This window comes from Borostomias antarcticus, assembly GCF_949987555.1.
Source record: "Borostomias antarcticus genome assembly, chromosome: 23".
Lineage (NCBI taxonomy): Eukaryota > Metazoa > Chordata > Actinopteri > Stomiiformes > Stomiidae > Borostomias > Borostomias antarcticus.
Window position 1 is genome coordinate 2,824,750 of NC_140256.1, and position 23,152 is coordinate 2,847,901.

Below are 23,152 nucleotides of genomic sequence, written 5' to 3' on the forward strand. Positions count from 1 at the left end.
ACGAACTGCCCACTGACGTCAGGACAGCAGACTCAATGCCCATCTTTCGTCACAGGCTCAAAACTCACCTCTTCAAGAAGTACAACAACAATCCTCCCTCTTAAGCACCTATTGTATTTTAGATTGCTATTCTTGCAGTTCTAGTTTATGCTCTTAGTCACTTGTTTTTAGAGAGAAGATGCACTTGTGAGTTCTGGTGAGTAGTAGTACATTGGCTTTTCCTACGTTAAATGCAATTATTGTGAGTCGCTTTGGATAAAAGCATCTGCTAATTAATGACTATAATGTAACGTAATGACTGCAAGGCGCCGGATGTGTCCGGTGGGCCGCGCTGACCTGTAGGAAGCAGCAGATCTGCTTGGTGAGGTCCAGCAGGCTCTCCTCCCCCTGGTGAAGGGCCCGGGTGATGGCCACGGTCAGCCACTCGCGGATGGGCTGGGCGTTCCCCTGGTAGAACAGGTCCGTGGGCGAACAGCTCTGGCCCTGCAGGTTGTGGAGGAGAGACTGGGCCAGCAGGATGGAGCTGGAGCTGATGGTGCCATCTAGAGGACGAACGAGGGAATGACATCCGACAGGATGGATTATTAGTGACGGGAGTACTGCGTCACGTCCATTCGTCACGATCCGGTTCGGAGGGAAATGTGCTGACCGGGAAGAGGCGGAGCTAGCAGCTGATTGGACAGCAGCTGCAGGTGCTCCAGGGTGATGTCCCGAATGGCTGGGATGTGGAAGAGACGGGTGAAGGTGTGGGGGCTCTTGGGGGCGAAGATGTTGAGGAGGGCCATGCGGCAGTAGAGCCGTGCCAGGGCGCTCTCACAGCGCAGGAGTTCCCTGAAACACAGCAGGGGGGGAGGGTGCTCTTACAGAGAATGGCCGGGTTTCACGATAAAGAACCTTCTTAAGGAACCCTTCTTAAGCAACCCTTTGTATGGGAGTTAAGAAGTACTTTGGAGTTAAGTGCTTCTTAACTCGTTCGGGAAACTAGGCCAATGTGTGTTCTTTTCTCTTCAAGAAGTACTCCAACAATCCTCCCTCCTAAGCACTATTTTATTGTATTGTGTTGTGTTGTACTTTAGATTGCTATTCTTGCACTTTGCCTTCAGCACTAGATTATGCTCTTAGTCACTTGTTTTAGAAAGAAGATGCACTTGTGAGTTCCGGCAAGTAGTAGTACATTGGCTTTTCCTACGTTAAATGCAATTATTGTTAGTCGCTTTGGATAAACATGTCTGCTAAATGACTGTAATGTAATGTAATGTAATGTAATGTAATGTAATATGTGTGTGTGTGTGGTTTGTCGGGCGGTGTTACCTGTGTATCTGGATGTTGCTGCTGTCTAGAGAGACCAGCCCGTTGGCGGCGGTCCTACGGGATCCGGCAGGTGGTCTCTCCAGCATCTCGATGGGATACCAGTATCGGACCAACACACCCTCGCTGCGCAGGTACGTCTCCACCTGGACCAGCTCGTTCACCTGGACACACACAAACAGGGAGGCGCGTCAGCAGCCGGAAACTACGGTCGCGTGACGTCGGAGAGCGAACGGTCGTGTGACGTCAGAGAACAAACAGTCGCGTGACGTCGGAGAGCGAACGGTCGCGTGACGTCGGAGAGCGAACGGTCGCGTGACGTCAGAGAGCGAACGGTCGCGTGACGTCGGAGAGCGAACGTCCTCCACTCACAGAGTCCACGTCCAGGACGACCCCGTGGAGGCCGAAGGTCTTCAGCATGCCCCGGATGGCGAACTTGGGCAGCGCCGTGCCCCCTGTGGTGCTGTTGGTGTTGTTGCTGTCAGGGCAGCGGATGACCACGGTCAAACCTGGACAGAAGACAGTGATGAAGATCACGCGGTTTTTAACAAAGTATTTTTGAGAAGCTCGCTGCATAATTGTGCATATTGACTCCGGCGACGGTAGTGAATGGAAGAGCAGGATACCTTTGCGGACTTTGTCGATGGTGAACTTGTTGGCTTCGTCCTTGATGTCCTCGATGGTGGGGAGGTAAAGGTCACGGGGAATGCCGCCATTTTCTTCATACAAGAACTCCACCGTCTGTCGGGCGATGTCAACCATGCCTACAGAAATACCAAAACAACCGTTTTGTTCAACGTCCATCCTTCCAGATTATAGTTTTTGAATGGTAAAATGAACTGCACTTATATAGCGCTTTTATCCAAAGCGCTTTACAATGAAGTCCTCTCATTCACCCATTCACACACACATTCACACCCCAATGGCGGCAGTTGCCATGCAAGGTGCTAACCTGCTCATTGGGAGCAATTTGAGGTTCAGTGTCTTGCCCAAGGACACTTTAACAGGTAGTCAGGAGGAGGCGAGATTCGAACCGCCGACCCTACGATCATTGGACGACCTGCTCTACCTCCTGAGCTATACAGCCGCCCCAACATACGTTGTTTGAGGTTTAAACTTTGTGTGTGAGGAGAACAGACACAAGAGACTGGATAACGGAACAGAACGGTCAAACTGACCCAGTTGCAGGGCGCCCTTGATCTGGTCCAGGCCGGACTTCCTCTCTGCCTCGTTCCGGAAGCGCCGGCGGATAGTGGGGAACACCTTGGTCTCCCAGGCCTTCACCAGCAGAGCATAGTGGTCCTCCTACAGACACGCACAGGTTGATGGGATACCAACAGAGAACCAACAGAGAACCAACAGAGAACCAACACAGAACACTAAACATATACGGAAAAAAAAAAAGTCCATTTGGTGTTTGTAAAGTTCCATAGTAGGTTCAGGTTCAGGTGACTTTATTTATACGCGTAGGTAGATTTGTTTTGCAGCAAAAGAGTCCGTCATCGTACATTTCACACATTTCGAAACAACAGATAGTAAACAAACATAAAACATAAAAAGTTCTCAAGGCTCCTCTCTCTCCCTAATCGCTCAACCTAAGGGGGGGAGAGAGAGGAGAGGAGGGGGATAGTAGGACCTCAAACCCCCGAGCTGAACCCTGCGCTCACCCTGGGGACGTCGTCGTCGTCTTCGTCGTCGCTCTCGTCGTCGGCGATGGGCGGGGGGTGGGGGTCGGGCCCCGAGGTGACCAGGGTCTCGTAGCTCAGCTCCACCTTGTAGTGGCAGGATGAGTCGCTGTTGTACTCTGTCCCGACAGGGGAGGACAAACAACAAAGCCAGTTCTTACAAACGTTACCAACTGGGACACACACAGACCCACACACACACCACACACAGACCCACACACACAGCGGGGAGGGAGAGCGTTAACCGTACGGGAAATACACGACAGAGGAGTGAATAACAACACACAACTACGACAACACAACACTAGAGACTGAGAGACATAAAGGGAAGCAGCTGTAGGCTGTGAGAGGCCCCTTCTTCTCTCAGCGATGGTTAAGAGTGGATGGAAGGTTCTAGAAATAGATACATACGTTGCTGGGCCACCGCGACGGCGGCGATCCGGCAGGGAGGCCCGTGGGAGCCCGAGTCGGACGCCACGCTTGCGCCGGCGTCGTTGTCGCTGTCGGACGCCATGGCGAAGGGGAGGGCCTCGAAGTTGGCGCTGATCTCCTCCGCCAGGTCGACGCACAGGTCGGCGGCGTTGCGGTGCGCCTGGCCCTCCGCGTACGCGAACGGCCGGCAGCCGAAGTTGGCGCGGATCTTGGTGTTCTGAAAGAAATACAAAAATAAAAAAGTGACCCCCCCCCCCACGTTATAGTTATAATTTCGGGTGTTTTCTCAACCTGTTGTAGAAACAACAACAACAACCAACAACCACAACAACCACAACAACAACCACAACAACCACAACAACAACAACAACAACAACCACCACAACAACCACCACCACCACCACCACCACCACAACAACAGTAGAATGACAGGAGCCCACCTTCTTCTGAATATGCACCAGAGGCCACATGCCCCCCGCGACGTCCTCCAGGAAGGGGCTGAGCCGCTGGCCGCAGTAGGTGAAGTAGACCCGCCCCTTAGGGGCCTGGCCAGGGGGAGGAGGCGTGCCTTCAGATCGCTCCCAGCCAATCCCAGCCACATCCCCTGTGGACAGGAAGAGAGCAGGGGGGCGCCGTAAGAGATACTCCGGCGTGCTCTCAACAATCTCCCTATTTCATTTAATTTAATTTCAATCCTTTATTTATCGTAAAGCACTGAGGTTTCCCTCGTTTACAGTGTTGACGAGTTCAAACAGATACACAAATAACAACAGAACGAATGCATTTAATAGCCTGGTTCCGAAACAGCCAGAAAAAAATGTCTAATGGAAGAACAGGAAGCAGGTGGTCTCGTGAACCCGGATCTGAGGTCGGTTTCCTGTCTCACCAGGAAGTAGCGCCACGTCGAGTCTCACGCTCTTCCACTGCAGCAGACTGGAGCCGTTATAGTGCACCGCCCTCCCGTTACTGACAGAGGGACCGGGAAAGACAGAGGACGGAGACGAGGAGGACAGGACGAAGGACAAGAGACAGAGAGATGGGGAGAGGTCAGCCAGAGACAGGGCAGAGGGAAACCTGGAAAGAGAGGACGTCTCCCAGCTGGGCGAACACGTACTTGTGGAAGAGGCAGGTGCCGACGGGGTTGGTCCAGGCCCCGTCTCTCTTCTCCGCCTCTGTGGCGAATCCGAAAGACACGATAGGACCGCTGTCGTCCTCAGAGTCTCCGTAGGAGACGACCTCGATCTCCCAGTAAAAGGAAGGAGCCTTGTGGGAGTAGGGTGAGAGAGCGCTTTAACATGGATGACGGTCGGTTTGGCGTTGTACCCTTTTAGCTTTACTTTCGTTTGAATCACACGTCTTAATAAAAGATTAATTCAACGCATCATGTTAAAGTCGCACAGAAACGAGAGATCATCTAACTTCCGTAGTTTGACGTATTTCCGACGCAAACAAGCTATGAGGGTGGGACATATGTTTAGAGGAATTTGATTGGAACATTGACAAGTGGGCGGGTTTTAAGAACTTTAGACAGATTCGATCGAAGGATACCGTTGATTGACGGGTGGATGTCGTGAGATTATTGGCCTAAAATATAAGGTACCTGTTGTCATCATTGCACGTGACCTACCGTTTTCCAGGAAGTAAGAAATTATATACTTTGATATAAGATTACAACAAAAGTAGAATTTTTTAATTTTTTTGGGCATACATCATTGAATAGGTGAACACTATGACCAATTATGTGAACCAAAATGGGACAGAATGCTTTTTTCATTTCAGTGCGACTTTAAGTTTGTTTCTGAGTTTCTGAGTGGCGATGGCGGTGACGGTGGAGCCCACCTGAACAGGCACGGGTGAGGTGGCGTAGATGAAGGTTCCCCTGGGGAGCCCCCCTCCAGCGCTGGGGTCGGCCTGGAAGGTCACGGAGGTCAGACGGGAGGAGAACATGCAGGCGCGCACCGGAGGGAACATTCTGGATGGACACCAGGTGATCTCCTTGGGCTGAGAGGAGGGAGGGGGGGGGGGCAGAGGGTTAGGACTTCCAACATCACAGGCATCTCCGAATCCCTTCCGACCCCTAGTCGACGGCCGCGCCTGGTTTCGGGAGAGGATGGGTGAGGATGAGGAGCGCGGGTCCACCCACCTGGCGCCGGTCCGTCTGAAGGGGAGGGGGCGGCGGGCGGGCGCAGTCTCGGTAGAGCATCCGGACCCTCTCACACTGGGCCTCCACCATGCCCAGGCGCTCACCTGCACCACAACCACAACACCAAGAAGAACAATCCATTCCATTCCCATTCACAAGGTTCAGAATCGATTATCACGATTCGATTCGATTCAATATCGATTCGGTTAGTGTTACTAAAACTTTTTATTTATTTTTATGGAACCTTAATTACATGACTGCCAAGTTATGCAACACATCAATACTAGGGCTGGGTATCGATACTGATTTCAAAAAGGCGCTATATCAATGTAATTTATTATTATTATTAGAGAGGCAGAGTGGCCTACGCCACTGGGAGAGGCTGGGAGAGAGGCTGGGAGAGAGGCTGGGAGAGAGAGGCTGGGAGAGAGAGGCTAGAAGAGAGAGGCTGGGAGAGAGGCTGGGAGAGAGAGGCTGGGAGAGAGAGGCTGGGAGAGAGAGGCTGGGAGAGAGAGGCTGGGAGAGAGAGGCTGGGAGAGAGAGGCTAGGAGAGAGAGGCTGGGAGAGAGAGGCTGGGAGAGAGGCTAGGAGAGAGAGGCTCGGAGAGAGAGGCTGGGAGAGAGAGGCTGGGAGAGAGAGGCTGGGAGAGAGAGGCTGGGAGAGAGGGGCTGGGAGAGAGGCTGGGAGAGAGAGGCTGGGAGAGAGAGGCTGGGGGAGAGAGGCTGGGAGAGAGGCTGGGAGAGAGGGGCTGGGAGAGAGGGGCTGGGAGAGAGGGGCTGGGAGAGAGAGGCTGGGAGAGAGGGGCTGGGAGAGAGAGGCTGGGAGAGAGAGGCTGGGAGAGAGGCTGGGAGAGAGAGGCTGGGAGAGAGAGGCTGGGAGAGAGAGGCTGGGAGAGAGAGGCTGGGAGAGAGAGGCTCACCAGGGCTGCACTCCTGGGCCACGAGGTTGAGCACCTCCACGGCGGCGGGGCACTGCTGGATGAACTCCTCGCAGAACGAGCTGTCCTCCAGCAGCTGAGCCATCACCAGACACGCCCTGCACAGAAACACACAGGCTACATGCTAACACGGACTAGCGTGAAGGAATAACACATACGATACACATACACGTTTAGAGACACCGGAAAACTAGTGCTGTCAATCGGTTAAAATATGTCATCGAGTTAATCACAATACTAGTATTTACTTGTATTTGGGGGAGGGGCGATAAAACAATGAGCCATACACGTATGTGTGATGTTAGAATAAAGAAATGCATGACAAAGTGGTTAGAACTATCAAAAGAGTACCCCCATCGGCCATAAGCCAGGCTGGACCTGGCCTGGTTTTTACCCAGCTTGCATCGGTGTAAAGACAGTAGCCAACATCACTGCAACGTGCACACAACTTCGGTTTTATCTCAACTTTGCAAGCGCGACGGCGCTAGAACTTGACGATATTCCCGTTCTCGGTAGTTATTCACCTGGTTCTGATTTCAGCCAGCAGGCGGACGGCAGCCATGACCGGACTGGAGCCGTCCCCGGATGCAGGGAGGGAGGTGTGGATGGAGAGACTGCCCTCTTGTGGCAGCAGCATGGACTGCACCGCCTGCACCACCTTCTCTGTGATGGACAGCTTGTAGAGCGGCAGGGCCTGGGAGAGACGCGCGGAGAGACACAGAGAGAGAGGAGCGCGTGAGGAGAGCCACGCCGCCATTATCAAAGCCCCGGGGCGGAGCTTAGGTTCAGCTAGACGTCGGCGACGCCCCTCACCTCAGAGCGTGGCGTGCAGAGGCGGGAGATGGGCACGGTTAGGATGTCGGAGGCCTTGCAGGCTCTCCTGTACTCGCAGGAGGGGAACTTCACCGTGGCGATGCCCTCCTGCTCGTTGATGGACATGACCACGCCCACGCTGCCCAGCACTCCTTTACCCACCACCTGGGGGCGCCAGAGGGAGCGTGAGAAGCATGACTTCCAGCACTGAGGCAAGGCAAGATTATTTGTATACAGTAGCACATTTCAGCAACAAGGCAATTCAAAGTGCTTTACATGAGACATTAAAAGCATCAGGACAAAGTGCAACACATAAAAGGTCATATAAAACGAAATATAAAAAAAAGGACATTTAAAACAAAATGCAGGAAAAATAAAATACAGGAATAAAAGTTACAGCGCAGTGTATGAATAAATAATTATTTAATTTAATAAAAAGCAGCGGCAAAAAGAAAAACCCTAAGTCCCACTTGGGGCTGTCTAGCGCATTTTACAGCGGCGGCGTGGTCGACGTCAGCCGGCTCCGTGCTCACCTGGACCTCGGAGCCGATCTTGATGGTCTCCTTGAAGCCGCCGAGGGCGCAGAGGGCGGCCACGGCCTGCCGGCCGATGGCCTGGAGCTTGGCCAGCTTCCTGCCGCTGCTGCTGCCGTTCTCCAGGATGCTCTCGGCGTACTTGCCCAGCTGGGGGATGAACATGAGCGCCCGCGACAGCACCTGACGCACGCACCGCAACCGGGGTTAAGATCCCAGATCTCGTTGTTAAATAAGAATAATCAATTTTATTTGTAACCCACTTTTCATTTAAAAATCTCAGAGTGCTACAGGGTTTAAAAGCATAGCATAACAAAACACAACTCAACAAAAAGAACACAGTTTTAACAGGGAAAGGCCTTTTTAAACGGTCGGTTTTTAGGCCTGCTTTAGAGTCCAGGCTCTGAGCCACCCTCAGCTGGGTGGGGGGGGTGGGGGGTGGGGGGGGTGGGGGGGGGGGGGGGGCTGGGCACCCCCCATGGTGCACAGCCTGGTGCTGGGAAACCGTCTTCTTGAAACCGTCTTCTTCACGCTGAATATCGTCGTCGGCATCGTTATGGTGAACAAAGCGGTGGTCTGGCGGGGGGGGGGGGGGGTCTCCCTTACCTTCTCGGCGGTACTCGTCCAGATCTGGGCCGTGTTGGACTCGGGCGCCGTGAGGAGGCTGTGCAGCAGGGCGATGACCTCGGCCGCCATGCTGTTGGCGACGTGGCCGCTGATGAAGGGCCTGATGGGGTCGGACCTGAGCAGAGGACAGAGAGAGAGACACAACGTCCTCGCGTCTGATTCACTTGGACTTAGGGATGTTAATAGTTAATCGACTATCGATTAATTGCCGTTAAGAATTTACTTGAGTAAGATTTGGTTACTCGATTAATTGCTTGTTAATGGAACAGAACTTTTTTTTTGGAACAAACGTTATCAACGGGAGTTGCGTGAAATGTAATCATGATTTAGGGTCTGACTGCACATGAGGGCGCCACGCCATGTAGTGGAGGCTAATTGGGATGCCGGGAAATTTCAACGACTGCCAAAGCGCAGTCTGGCGCGGGACGTTCTTATCAATTAATCGACTATCGTCTGTTAAGGTTAACAGTTATCGATTAATGAAACTCCTTGAAATTTGCAACCCTACTTGGACTGATTCAGAGGATGTCGAATTCAATAGTTTTCTTTGATACGTGCATTTTTTAACACAGCTCCTATGAAGCAATAAACTAATGAAGGATGTATAATACTGTAGTATCTACAGTTTAGCTAGGCCTGTAGGAGGGACATGAGGGGGAAGCGTTACCTCGCTAGCTCAGAGTTCCTGTCTCGACAAGCGGCCGTCTGAGCGGTCTTCTTCTTGTCTCCGGTGGTGACTCCCCCGGCGGCCTCCGGTGCCAGAGCCTCCACGGGAGGACCCACGCTCACGATCAGCCCGGACTGGGCCCACTTATTGGCTTTCCTGAGGGCGGCGGACGCCTCCTCGGTGATGACCTCACAGCAGCCACTCTGGCGTGGGAAGGAGGAGGAGTGGTTGAGTCAACAGGCCTAACAGGAATAGCCCTGCTGTTATCATCGGTGTTCTGACCCTAACACTTGAAACGGGCTCTGACCTTGGTCATGTCTCGGTCCATCTTCACCACCTTCTCCATGTTGGCGCCGGTACCGAGACGGAAGGGCCGTCCCTCTGAGCTGCTGCAGGTCAGCGGGGGGAGGAAGAGTGCCGGTGTCAAAAGGAAACATCCGGAAAGATTGACCCCCCAAAAGGAGGCGAGAAGGTGTGGAAGACAACGCGGTTGAGCCTTACCTGAGCAGCGGCTGTAGCACCTCGTGAGAGGACTGGTCCTCCCTCTTGTGGATGAAGATGGACAGCTTGCCGTCCACCGCCTCGCCCTCCTCGCCGGCTTCCTTGTCCGACTTCAGGGAGCCTTTGGGGCTGGCGCGCGCCAGGCCGGTGTCCGGCTCGGACGAGCTGGGGGACAGCAGGGTCTGGCAGCCTGGGACAGACACCAACGGGGGTGGGGGGGGGTTAACCAGAGTGCCAAAATGGGGGGGGCGCAGATCTCATGACCTCAGTGGTAGAGAGAGAGTCCAATGATCGTAGGGTCTAGGGGGAGTCTGGAGAGACTAGGGGGAGTCTGGAGAGACTAGGGGGAGTCTGGAGAGACTAGGGGGAGTCTGGAGAGAGACTAGGGGGAGTCTGGAGAGAGACTAGAGGGAGTCTGGAGAGAGACTAGGGGGAGTCTGGAGAGACTAGGGGGAGTCTGGAGAGAGACTAGGGGGAGTCTGGAGAGAGACTAGGGGGAGTCTGGAGAGAGACTAGGGGGAGTCTGGAGAGACTAGGGGGAGTCTGGAGAGAGACTAGGGGGAGTCTGGAGAGACTAGAGGGAGTCTGGAGAGACTAGGGGGAGTCTGGAGAGAGACTAGGGGGAGTCTGGAGAGACTAGGGGGAGTCTGGAGAGAGACTAGGGGGAGTCTGGAGAGTGTCCAGGAATTTACATCCAAACACCTTAAGCCTTTGTCTTTGTAATTTATCACCTCCCCCCAAGTCCCCTGCAAAACCCCAGTTTCAGTCTAATGTAAAACACCAACTCTCCCCCCTTTTGTAATTGTAAACACACTCTGCATAGCTCTGCCTCGCTCTTTTGTCCAAGTCAGAAAGGCCACACCTTGTCCTTCCTGCCCTGATTCAGACCTTTTGTTTTCTTTGTTTTCTCATGTCACATGTCTTTACTCTTGGCCACGCCTGCCATTCATGTACAATGCAGTAGCCAATCACATCCTGGAAACACTGTACCTTTGTTTGGACTGTACATAAGCCACAGCCAGAAGTGACTGACTTCACTTCTCTGACTTAACCACCCTTGCTGTGTTTTGCAGGAAGTCCTTGCGCAAGTATTGTGTTTCACAATAAATCAGACTTAACCTTTTGAGCGAATCTTGGTAAATCATTTTTACTAGAACAGTAATTTCCATAACAATTTGGCGACGGGGATGGGATCGGCTACTGTGAGGTTCGCCTGGAGTGAACAACGAAGGAAGCCAGACGTGCGGAGCAGTAGCGAGCTCTGGAAAATCTTCTCTCTTTGCGCCTATTGCATTGGTTCGGAGAAGTCCGCCTCGTTTGGTTTCACTCGGCTAAACTCACGGTACGTTGAAAAACGAATCCTTTTATGCTTGGTATTTGCCTTGGTTTCGTTTCAGATTGTGTTGTGGGTCTGGCGTATTGTTGAAAGCAAACTCCCCGGGGAAGGTGGTGGCGATAAGGCGTTGGTTTTAACAATGGCAATTTAGGATTGGTGATATTGCATTGTTCTCTGACTTCGTCCTTGTTTAGGCTACCGGGGGTTCTCTTCAGAAGAGGTGTAATTTTGGAATTGGGACTCGTTCCCTTACAGTTGATGTAGACTACAGTTTAGATTGTTTGTCGGCTCGGCTGTAGTTAAGAAGTGAGAGTGCACTTCTAGGATAACGTTTTGGGTTGCTTTAGTTCGATGTTCCAGAATTAGCACAGAAGGGAACCTGTTGAAGTTCGCAGATAGTGCGATTTCCACAGAATTGAAGTTCGCAGATAGTGCGATTTCCACAGGGTTGAAGTTCGCAGTGAGTGCGATTTCCACAGGGTTGAAGTTCGCAGTGAGTGCGATTTCCAAATGGGTTGAAGTTCGCAGTGAGTGCGATTTCCAAATGGGTTGAAGTTCGCAGTGAGTGCGATTACCAGCTAATCTCCGGAGTGTCTGTTTTTTGTCCCCGAACGGGGTTGTGTTGTCTTTATGTTTGTCTAAGCGCTATTTTTCGCCGGCTCAGTGGGATTTTTGATTGCATTTTTGAGCCTCGGCTCTTGATTGTATGTTTGTTACGCGCGCCATGGATCCAGGTAAAGTATTTTAAAGTATTTTTTGTACACTGTTAAATCGTAACTGCTAGATTTCCAGTAGGCTAGCTGGTTGCCTAGGAGACGCAGGAAAACACTGTCCCGGTGATCCCGCCCAAGCCAGAGGGACAACAAAGGACCAGTTGCTGGGTGAGTTAATTAGAATTTTAATGTGTCTTTGTTTCTTTCGAAATTGTATTCTTTCCCGCCGTGAGTTAACCATAAGGTTTCCTTTCATTGCTGTTTTGGGGTTTTGGGCTGCGTCGTGGTTATTTAGGGATTTGTTTCTTTAAATTTCCCCGCGCTGCCAAAGACAACTTCCGGGTCATACATGCAACATTTTGGGATCACCACTAGGTGTCCCTGTAACCCCGGCTACTAAAATATGCTAGAGGAGGTCACAGAATTCTACTGCTAAACGTGTCTAGCCTGAGGAGATTGTTGCGCTCAAGCATTATTCTGCGAGCGTTTGTTGGCAGATTTTCGTTATGTGCTAAAGCATTTTCGATTTCTTACATCCACATCTGACATTTTTTAGTGTTAAATTCTAAGATTCTAAGCAGCTAGAGGTGGTTGAGATGTCTAGGTTAAGGGAAAAGCCTGTTAATACTATAGACTGGTCTGTTTTTAAGATTTGGGAGAGAGTAGCACGAGAGCGGGTTTTTAGGTCAGGAAGGAAAGATAAGGAGATTCAGCAAACAGTCTCTCCGCCATTTCCCCAGCAGAATAACTCTGATTTAAAATTAGATTCCCCCCCCCCCTCGACTCGTTGCTCCGTGCTCACACCCAACCAGGCTGTTCTTCCCCATCTTCATGCTCCCGCCATTAGCCACGCCCCTTCTCTCATTTCTCCGCTTTCTACGAGGTATAAGGAAGATTTGGCTAGAGCTATATCTGAGGCTAAGGTTAATTTGGAACAACTGCAAATGGCTAGAGATAGTCTGGAGGGACCGCAAATACACGCGCCTCTGATACGCTGCCCAAACCCTGTTCCTCGCCCTTCACAAATAAATTATGCAGCTGGTTATGCGGCCTGGACTCCAGAGATTACGGTTTACAGACCCTGGCGCTCTGATGAACTACGTGAAATAGCTAAAACCTTGCCCGATCCAACCAAAGACATTGACGAGTTTGAAAATCTTTTTAACAGTTTAGTTCGTATGTATGAGCCTCACGCAGAGGAAATCGCCATGATCATGAGACAGTGCCTTGGGCTAAAATGGGTGGATGTGAAACATCCGTTTGACATTACATTGCCTTTTAATCATGCCGATTTTTCTGACCAAAACACTGCGCTGTTGAACAGAATCAAAACTCGATTCCCTAAAAAGATGGATTGGGACCGTATCACATATTGCAAACAAAATTCCGATCAACAGTTCGAGAAATTTTGGGAACGACTAGAATCAGTTTTCGCCGCACACAGTGGCATGGACAAAGCGAACGCCGATTATAAAAAGATTTTGAAACAACAATTGATGAATAACTCTCTCTCCTCTTTGTCCGACCAAGTTAGGTTGATGTGCCACACCTGGGAATCGACTTCTCTCGAAGAAGTTGTTGATCATTTCCGCTATGCGGAGCGTCTTCGTGATCACATTGAAGAGAGGGAGTTTTTTGATTAGTTAATTGTAAATGAAGCCAGTTCATTTTAGTGTCATTTTCTTTGCCTCATCTCTATTTTTATCCTGACTTCAGGAAATTTTTGCTTTCACCCTTAGGGGGTGTTGTTTTGTTGAGGCGAGAATATGGTTATTTTATTTTCATAAAATCGTGAGAGAAATGCTAGAGCCAAACCCAATTGCCTTGATCATGACTGGGGACTGGGCGTATTGAAGTCATTCTAACGCTGCCCCTGATGTCACTGTAGGCTACTGCAGACTGGCTCTAAATGACACTTGAACAGTCACCCTGTTTAAGTTTTCCTGACAGAATAACAACATTTTTTTCCCCAAAGCAGGAGCTTGCGCTTAACCATGTTTCTGAGTATCTCCTACAGACTGTTGAATAACCGTTCCTGACCAAAGAAGGGAACAGGGAGACCAGACCAGAGGACTCTCTTTTGCTCTTCTGTTTTGTCTCTGTTTGTCTCTCTCATCTGTGGATCCACAGACGGAGCACTTCATCAGCCTGTCCTGGAGGCGGGAGCGCCGAGGTGAGCCCTCCAGCAGCACGACCCGGGCCAGCCCTACGTGGAGCAGTACAGGGATGGACCGGGTTCAGTTCAAGAGCCTACATTTCTGACCTACAAGCATCTGCTCCACCTGCGGAGAAAAAGAAATGAAGGACTAAGTGCACATTTCCACCACCAAACTAACCTGTATCTAGGGCCTAATGACAAACCTGTACTACCTCGTTCATGTTTTCATTATGCTTTCAAACTAGCCCACGGGCCAGATCATGTTTCAAAAACAGGGGTGGCGGAGGATGTTAACAGATGTCTCCAACAGAGTGAGGACCGCCATTTCCTGAGGCTAAGGAGGGGTTCCTGCATCACATCTCTCCTGGGGGTTGGGTCCTGATCCGCGACCTGGGGCCGTCCCCACGCAGACGGCCGCCAGAATAGCTGAGAGAACTTCGACGCCGTTGCGTCCCAAACCAAGGAGCAGATGAGCAGCCTGAGAACAGGCCAGAAAACATGGAAGAGAAGAGATGTAGCGGGGTGAACCTACCCGTCAAAGAGATGTAGCGGGGTGAACCTACCCGTCAAAGAGATGTAGCGGGGTGAACCTACCCGTCAAAGAGATGTAGCGGGGTGAACCTACCCGTCAAAGAGATGTAGCGGGGTGAACCTACCCGTCAAAGATGGAACAATCAGGACCATGGCATTCTGGCCTGTGTGGAATAGCTGTCAAAAGTAGCAGAGGACGGTCCACCAGGGGATCGCAAACACCAGGAGATCAGAATGCAGCTGAACCAGAGGGCTCAGAGGCCAAAACCATGGGCCATCACACTGTCCTCTCCTCTGACGAGGAATCGGAGGAAAAATGACCTTGCTGGTCACCTCCTCACAAGATGCACCACACACGCACACACACCTGCACACACTAACATTGAACATAACTGATTTCAAGCAACGTGACATCGAAGTTGCGATCTAGAAGAGAAGACGCCTTGCATTCCCCAATGACATTCTATTGCCCAAAAGAGAAGTGCCACCTAAATGACTGTTGGGATACACTGTGAACAAGAGTGACCTTGACAGTCACCGCCACACTCTCCCCTCCTCTGATGAGCAATCGGAGACTGACCTTGCCGGTCACCTCCTCACAAGAGTGAATGAACTTTGAAATAATCTGAAAAATATCATATTTGTTTACAAGAGTTGCAATGATTGAAACATGAGTTGATAAATAAGTTTGGGTTTTTCCTCTAAATTGACCAAGAGGTTTTTTGCCCCTCTTACACTGGTAACCATTTTATCTTTTTTTTGCCTTGTTAAATCAAGTTTGTTTTTTGGTGAATGGTTGTCCACTCTTAGACTATAAATAGTATATAATCATGTCATTTTTTTATCTTGTTTCCTGTCAAATTTCTGAAGCAAGGGGTTTTAGGTGTGTGATTTTGCACGTTGAGAGGAAATAATTAAAGTTTCCACCTAGTTGAGAGATTATTTCCTTTCCACATGTATAGCATAGCTGCTGTGTTTGGATTTTATATTTTATTTTTGTGTGCCTGTTCAGGCACAAATGAGGGATTGTCCAGGAATTTACATCCAAACACCTTAAGCCTTTGTCTTTGTAATTTATCACCTCCCCCCAAGTCCCCTGCAAAACCCCAGTTTCAGTCTAATGTAAAACACCAACTCTCCCCCCTTTTGTAATTGTAAACACACTCTGCATAGCTCTGCCTCGCTCTTTTGTCCAAGTCAGAAAGGCCACACCTTGTCCTTCCTGCCCTGATTCAGACCTTTTGTTTTCTTTGTTTTCTCATGTCACATGTCTTTACTCTTGGCCACGCCTGCCATTCATGTACAATGCAGTAGCCAATCACATCCTGGAAACACTGTACCTTTGTTTGGACTGTACATAAGCCACAGCCAGAAGTGACTGACTTCACTTCTCTGACTTAACCACCCTTGCTGTGTTTTGCAGGAAGTCCTTGCGCAAGTATTGTGTTTCACAATAAATCAGACTTAACCTTTTGAGCGAATCTTGGTAAATCATTTTTACTAGAACAGTAATTTCCATAACAAGAGAGACTAGGGGGAGTCTGGAGAGAGACTAGGGGGAGTCTGGAGAGACTAGAGGGAGTCTGGAGAGACTAGGGGGAGTCTGGAGAGAGACTAGAGGGAGTCTGGAGAGACTAGGGAGAGTCTGGAGAGACTAGGGAGATCCTACCTGGCACTACGTAGTCGGCCAGCTTGGCCAGCAGCAGGGCGGCGATGCGGGAGGCGGGGTCGCTGGCGTCCTGCTGCTCTGCGTCCAGCGCGTTGATGGAGTAGCTCCAGGAGGGCAGCGCCACGTTGCCGCAGTCCTCCACGCTCATGAGGGGCAGGGCGGCGCGGCACAGCTGCAGGATGATCAGCACCAGCTTGGGGGACGGACGCTGGTCCAGCAGCAGTGACAGGAGCTTGGAAACGCAGGCCGGCTGGCTCAGGATGGCCTTCCCGATGTGGCTCCTGGACAAGCAGGCCGATTAAAACAACACGGTGAATCTGACTACGGTCATGATCGCTTTCTATAACAAAGATTTAGATTTATTTATTTGTACTTTTGTATAACAACGATAACAACAGAAAGTTAAGAGATGTGCAGGTGAACATCTAGAAAACCCCAAAGGGCTTATAAAATCCATGTCACCTCCAAATCATTGGTACGTAATCATAAGTAAAATAAATTACTGAAAATAAAACGGCACCAAAAAAAATAAAATAAATAAATAAATAAATAAATAAATAAAATAATAAAAATAATAAAAATTAAAAAAATATATATATATATATAAAAAATATAAAAAAAAATAAAACAAAAAACAAAACAGAAAAAGAAAAAGACATTCAGAACAAACATTCAGCAGACAAAAAATGGAGTAGACAAACAGTCAGGCTGGGGATTCGCTGCCCTTCAGTATGCCTAGCGTGTTGTTTTTTTACCTGGAAAGGTCGTGTTTTTTTACCTGGAAAGGTCGTTGAGCAGACTGAGAACGTCCTGTAGGGCGTCGTTGCCTGCGGCCTGATTCCCACAGCACTCCGTGGCTCGCGCCAGGTGATTGGTCAGAAGGCTGGACACCTGCCGCGCCAGCCCAGAATGCACTGCGTCTGTCGAGCCGCCTGGGGGAAAGGAGAGGTCACCGTAGCAGTCAGGATCAGTATCAATCCTGCAGACTGCCATGAGTAATTGGCGTCATTTGTGGCGAAACCTAGTTCTGGAATGCAATGAAACCGTTAAGCTCAAGTTAATAGCACTCAATCAATGTCCGCGGTCGGAATACCTCACTCATCTCCACATGTTCGAAACTTGCCTAACTTTTACCTCGAGCAATTCTCCTGCGTCTTGCCTTCACTCTGGTATTAAGACCTACAAAATATGTGTTTTGGAGAAGAGAAATATATGACGATTGATCTGATTTATGACATAATCTTCAAAGCCTAAACGGTATCAGAACAACATCAACATAACCGATCATGTTCCCGCTTATGTGAGTAATCTATTCTAAACTATTAGCTATTAATAGCCTTCCTAAAAACTATTCTACCCTTCCACCCACCTAAAACACAACCCCCCCTCTGTGAACCTGCATACCTTCCACCTTCTCCCACTCGATGCAGCGGTTGGCCAGCACCTGGAAGGCGGCCCAGGCCATGGTGGCCACCTTCTGCTTCTTGGTCTGCTTCTCGTTGGAGCTGCAGTCCCTCTGGCCGCTGAGGCTGCAGAGTCGGTCCATGAGCTGGACCAGGCCGCTCCGTACCAGGCACTGCTCCTCACTCCTGGGGGGACGCAGGGAGACATGGGGGGGGTTAGAGGAGCCGGTCTGGGTGTGGTCGTCAGGATTAACCTGACAGATCACGTTTCTCCCATAGTCTGTCCCAAGTCTGGAACGAACTGCCCGCTGACGTCAGGACGGCAGAGTCGCTGCCCATCTTTCGTCGCAGGCTCAAAACTCATCTCTTCAAGAAGTACTACAACCATCCACCCTCTTAAGCACCTATTGTATTTAAGATTGCTATTCTTGCACTTTGCCTTCAGCACTAGAAGATGCTCTTAGTCACTTGTTGTAGAGAGAAGATGCACTTGTGAGTTCTGGTAAGTAGTAGTACATTGGCTTTTCCTACGTTAAATGCAATTATTGTTAGTCGCTTTGGATAAAAGCGTCTGCTAAATGACTGTAATGTAATGTAATGTGTAATGACGAATGTTGTCGTTCAGCTCCAGGAGAGAGGTTGGTCTTGCCTGGTGTAGGGGATTGTGCAGAGCATGCCGATGCTGTTGGAGCACGCGATGGGGTAGCGAGCACATAGTGAGACCACAGACGTCATGGTCTCTCCAAAGGCCTCCTGCACCTGCTCCACCATCCCCCCACAGGTCAGCTCCTCGATCCTGCACACACACGCATACACACACACACGCACATACACGCACGCACACGCACGCGCGCGCACGCAGGCACGCACGCACACGCACACACGCACGCACGCAGGCACACACACACACACGCGCACACACACGCACACACACACACGCACACACACACACACACACATTAAGAAAGCTTAACATTGTGTCCGAAATCGCTCTAATCTTGTAAGAAGGCGCTTATTCATTCAGATGGACTGTGCACGCGCGCTGTGATGACCGGTCAAGCCTCCTGCCCTCACCTGGGCCCTCCCTGCAGCACCATGGTAACAGGGCCCACCAGGTGCGTGACTCCGCCCACCCGGACCGCGGCGGTGAGCAGCTCCCTCATGTGGACCAGGGCCTGCTTCCTGGTCCTGCTCCGCCTCCACCTGGTCTGGGCTGCAGACAGGAAGCTGCTGCTGGACACCTGGGCGAAGGAGACAAGAGGCACTCGGACGTCACCAAGGAGGGACAAAATGATGTCCCATCGGTCAAAACGGAAAAGGGACGTCACAGTGGTGGTGCGTTACTGTGTGCTCGGTGCAGTATGCTTGTGTGTGTTTGTGTGTGTGTGTGTGTGTGTGTGTGTGAGTTGTGTGCTTACAGTCTGATCGGGTGTCGTCCCTATGAAGGCAAAAAGCTGTCCCAGGAGCACGCTGTAGGTCGGCTTGTCCCGGCTGTCCTCAATGGCCAGCGACTGCAGCAGGGTGAAGGAGCTGCTACGGTGACTGGTGGGGTGGTGGCGCCTCCTGCAGGACAGGAGTACAGTTGCATACACTCCGCTCACTCATCATCACTCCCTTCCATGACCTCGCGGCCCCCTGCGACCGTTCCGGCGAAGCGCAGTCAGGACAAACCTTTGGGCGGCGTGCGTGAACTCCAGGTCCTGGCTGGCGATCATTTCCAGGTCAGAGGGCGCGGACATGCTGCGCAGGAAGACGGGCTGCTTGACCGAGGGGACCACCCCCTTGGTGTCCGACACGGACTTAGAGGCTGAAAGGACAACGTGAAACGACAACATCAGCCTCCGCTCTGCGTTCGGAAGCAGAGTCGGGTTTCCTGTAGGGCTGGGTATCGATTCGAATTTCAAGAGTCGATTCGATTCGGATTCACAAGGTTCAGAATCGATTATCACGATTCAATTCGATTCGATTCAATATCGATTCGGTTAGTGTTACTAAAACCTTTTTTTTTTTTTGCTGTAACCTTAATTACATGACTGCCAAGTTAGGCAACACATCAATACTGCTGGGTATCGATACTGATTTCCAAAAATGAATGAATGAATGAATCATTGAATGAATGAATGAACTATTCATTCCTTCATTTATTCATTCATTCATTAAATAAAAGATCGATTTTGGGATTCATGAATCGATTCAGAATCAGTTGATTCAGATTTTAAACCCAGCCCTAGTTTCCTGGGTGGGGTGGGGTGGTGGGGGGGTTGGAGGTGGGGGGCGCAGGGTTTTTACCAGGGGTTCCGGCGGGGGTAGAGGTCAGGCTCCGGCAGTGGGGCGCGATGGTGACGTGGAGCAGCAGCTCCGTGCGGTTCATCAGGCTCTTCACCAGGGCTTTGGTTTTGGCCAGCGGGGCGGCGCTCTTCACATGGATGGAGTTCACCTCCTGGAAGAACTTCTCCCTGTGGGGCATCATCGGGAGGATTGATATGATTCATATTATGAAGTCGGCCCCGTCGGGAGGTACTTCCTTCAGTCTAAGGAATTTAAATCCTTGGCTCTTGGCATTTGTACTTCGACCTGTAATTGTTTTTAATTATTATTATTATTATTATTGTATATTGTATTTGTTCTGTTGTTATTTGTATATCTGTGTGAACTTGTCAACACTGTAAATGAGGGAAACCTCAGTGCTTTACGAGTATAAATAACGGTTTCAAATGAAATGAAAGTTCCCGAAGTATAAATACTGTCACAGCGATGACAGTCTACATATAGTATATATAGTCTATATAGTCTACAGTAGGAGAAATGCACTGAGAGCCCAGCCTGCTACATCTGCTCAAATACGCCACCTGGTGGTGGTGCATCACTAAAACGAAATAACACCCATCTGAAATCCCACAAGATTTCCAATGGGATTTCCCTGCCAAATACCCCGATGGTGAAATGCTGCAGCATGGGAAATTTCTAACTTCCAAAATCTGTAGGTGTTTACGTCTTCGTTTTTACCTCAGTGAGAGGACGACGTTTTCCAGATCGTTGCAGTCCAGCGGGACCTCCTTCAGCGAACACAGCAACTCCAGTTCCTTCACTTTGTTCTGGTTTGCAAACACACAAACAAACAAACAAACACACATACAAGCTAGCGTGAGTTGTGAAAGTGTTGTAGGTTTGAGGGGACGTCTCAGAAGGACGAGAACGGTTCGGGTGAGAACCGGTTCAGCTGTCTACCTCGAAGAAGTGGTAATCGTGGAAGAAAGGAGCGTTGTTCTCCAGCTTCCCCTGCTGGGCCTCCTCCACCTCGTTCTGCCACTTCTGCTCCAGCTCCGCCACGCTCTGGGAGTCAGAGACAGAGTCAGACATCCGTACACACACACAGCTCTGGGCACCAACGACAGATTCAGACATCCGTACACGTACGTACGCACGCACGCACGCACGCACGCACACACGCACACACGCACACACACACACACACACACACACACACGCACACACGCACACACACACACACACACACAGCTCTGGGCACCAACGACAGAGTCAGACCTCCGTACACACACACACACACACCTCTGGGCACCAACAACAGAGTCAGACATCCATCCGTCCGTCCGTACGCTCGCACACACACACACACACACACACACACACACACACACACACACACACACACACACACACACACACACACACACACACACACACACACACACACACACACACACACACACACACACACACACACACACACACACACACACACACACACACACACACACACACACACACACACACACACACACACACACACACACGATGAGGGACAAACGGGCTTTTACCAAACGCACTACGGCCCCGCTGTACCTGCAGCTGGCGCTCCATGGCGTTGATCTTCTTGTAGGTCTCGGCCATGATCTTACACAGCAGGTCGTACTCCTCGGCGTGCTCCTCGCGGTACTGGAAGTTGACCAGCGACTGCAGGGCGTCCACCAGCGTCAGGTGCTTTATAACGCACGACACTATCACCTCCTCCATGACGTCCGGCCTGATCACCTCCCTGTGGGGGAACACACAGGAGAGAGAGGGGGGGAGAGGACAGTATGACGTCAAGACTGGTTATAGTTAGGGATATTAACAGTTAATCGACTATCGATTAATTGTCGATAAGAATATACTCGAGTAAGATTCGGTGACTCGATTAACTGCTTGTTAATGGAACAGAACTGTTTTTTACATTATCAACGGGAGTGAAATGTAATCATGATTTAGGGTCTGACTGCACATGAGGGCGCCACGCCATGTAGTGAAGGCTAATTGGGATGGTGGGAAATTTCAACGACACAGCGGAAGAAAGACACAAAAATGAAGCGAGCAAAGTGCAGTCCAGCGCGGGACGTTCTTATCAATTAATCGACTATTGTTTGTTAAGGTTAACAGTTAGCGATTAATGAAATTCTTTGAAATTTGCAACCCTAGTTATAATAGGATGCGGTCTTACTTGATGCTGGGACGAAACTGCGGCCTCGCCCTGCCAGACACCTCTCGTACGCGGCCCATAATGCCCGGCGGCAGGCGGATGCGAGGCAGGTCGAAGTAGGCCCCGGGCATGAGGCCCGGCGGGGGGATGAGCACGTCGGAGGGGTAGGTGAACTCCCGGTCCTCCTCGATGGTGAGGGGCAGGGGCGAGGGGCTGGGGGTCAGAGCCGGGGAGAGGGCGCCGTTCGCCTCCACCTGCCATTGGCACCTGAGGAAATCACCAAGCCGTGAAGGGTCAGCTGTGAGGTCGAGTACACGCCGCCTGCCGACGAGGTCATGTTATTGCGTATGCGGAGGTGCAAAGGTGATCTGTGTTCCACTACAGCCCACGGCGTGAGACTGTACTACTTCCTGTGTCACGGTGTGAGACTGTAAGCTGAATCCCAAATCGCGCACTTAGGCGAAAGTGCAGAGCACTCGCGACCTTGTGGCCTTACATGCGCGTTCCCGCTAAGTCCACAAGGGCTCAGGGTAGTTCCAAAACGGAATTGCTAGGTCCACAAGTGCGCCACGCCGCCATTTTGCGCACTGTAACTGCACTTACCGAAAGTCCGCAATTTCACGGACTTAGGAGCAGAAAATACCCACAGCCCACCGCGTCTCATGTGACAGTGCTTGAGTGCATCCGAGTCATGATCCGAGTGCATCACACATAAATGATGACATTTGCAGATAACACAACATTTATCTTGAAATCCACATGCTGCAAACATATCCCACCCAACCTAATTTTTAAATTATTATTAAATTAAAACAGACGTCAATCGGTCAATTTGCAGAGCTGAAGGGAGCGTCAGAGCAGCCTCTGCGTCGGAGGAACGCGGCAGCCAATGAAGACGAAGTGGGAGGGGCATTGAGCGAAACTGGGAGTGCTGTCCCATTTAATTCACGGCCCTGCACCCTTTGGCCCTTCCAGCTGACGTCAATTAAGTGCTCAGGCCTCAGGCCACAAGTGCGAGGGGCCGCAAGTGCGGTTTGCGCACTCAGATTGGGATTCAGCTAGACTGTACCACTTCCTGTGTCACGGTGTGAGACTGTACTACTTCCTGTGTCACGGTGTGAGACTGTACTACTTCCTGTGTCACGGTGTGAGACTGTACTACTTCCAGTGTCACGGTGTGAGACCTTCCTGTGTCACGGTGTGAGACTGTACTACTTCC

The 23,152-nt window shown here is 50.7% G+C and overlaps 1 protein-coding gene across 1 annotated transcript in view; it reads right to left on the bottom strand.

The window, feature by feature from the left end:
* Positions 1-23,152, bottom strand: part of hectd4 (HECT domain E3 ubiquitin protein ligase 4) — a gene marked incomplete at both ends in the record, with an annotated part of 55,865 nt that overhangs the window by 16,044 nt on the left and 16,669 nt on the right. The window contains 33 exons of the mRNA XM_084457528.1: positions 337-542; positions 650-831; positions 1,312-1,472; positions 1,681-1,817; positions 1,935-2,072; positions 2,487-2,613; positions 2,976-3,112; positions 3,405-3,642; positions 3,866-4,029; positions 4,312-4,391; positions 4,540-4,688; positions 5,265-5,426; positions 5,569-5,672; positions 6,488-6,603; positions 7,030-7,199; positions 7,319-7,483; positions 7,852-8,034; positions 8,458-8,593; positions 9,146-9,348; positions 9,453-9,534; positions 9,647-9,836; positions 16,054-16,334; positions 16,832-16,985; positions 17,458-17,642; positions 18,106-18,252; positions 18,531-18,697; positions 18,875-19,019; positions 19,128-19,263; positions 19,746-19,912; positions 20,463-20,551; positions 20,685-20,789; positions 21,321-21,513; positions 21,955-22,200. Coding sequence (XP_084313654.1) covers positions 337-542; positions 650-831; positions 1,312-1,472; positions 1,681-1,817; positions 1,935-2,072; positions 2,487-2,613; positions 2,976-3,112; positions 3,405-3,642; positions 3,866-4,029; positions 4,312-4,391; positions 4,540-4,688; positions 5,265-5,426; positions 5,569-5,672; positions 6,488-6,603; positions 7,030-7,199; positions 7,319-7,483; positions 7,852-8,034; positions 8,458-8,593; positions 9,146-9,348; positions 9,453-9,534; positions 9,647-9,836; positions 16,054-16,334; positions 16,832-16,985; positions 17,458-17,642; positions 18,106-18,252; positions 18,531-18,697; positions 18,875-19,019; positions 19,128-19,263; positions 19,746-19,912; positions 20,463-20,551; positions 20,685-20,789; positions 21,321-21,513; positions 21,955-22,200 — 5,245 coding nt within the window. The remainder of the gene's footprint in view (positions 1-336; positions 543-649; positions 832-1,311; positions 1,473-1,680; positions 1,818-1,934; positions 2,073-2,486; positions 2,614-2,975; positions 3,113-3,404; positions 3,643-3,865; positions 4,030-4,311; positions 4,392-4,539; positions 4,689-5,264; positions 5,427-5,568; positions 5,673-6,487; positions 6,604-7,029; positions 7,200-7,318; positions 7,484-7,851; positions 8,035-8,457; positions 8,594-9,145; positions 9,349-9,452; positions 9,535-9,646; positions 9,837-16,053; positions 16,335-16,831; positions 16,986-17,457; positions 17,643-18,105; positions 18,253-18,530; positions 18,698-18,874; positions 19,020-19,127; positions 19,264-19,745; positions 19,913-20,462; positions 20,552-20,684; positions 20,790-21,320; positions 21,514-21,954; positions 22,201-23,152) is intronic.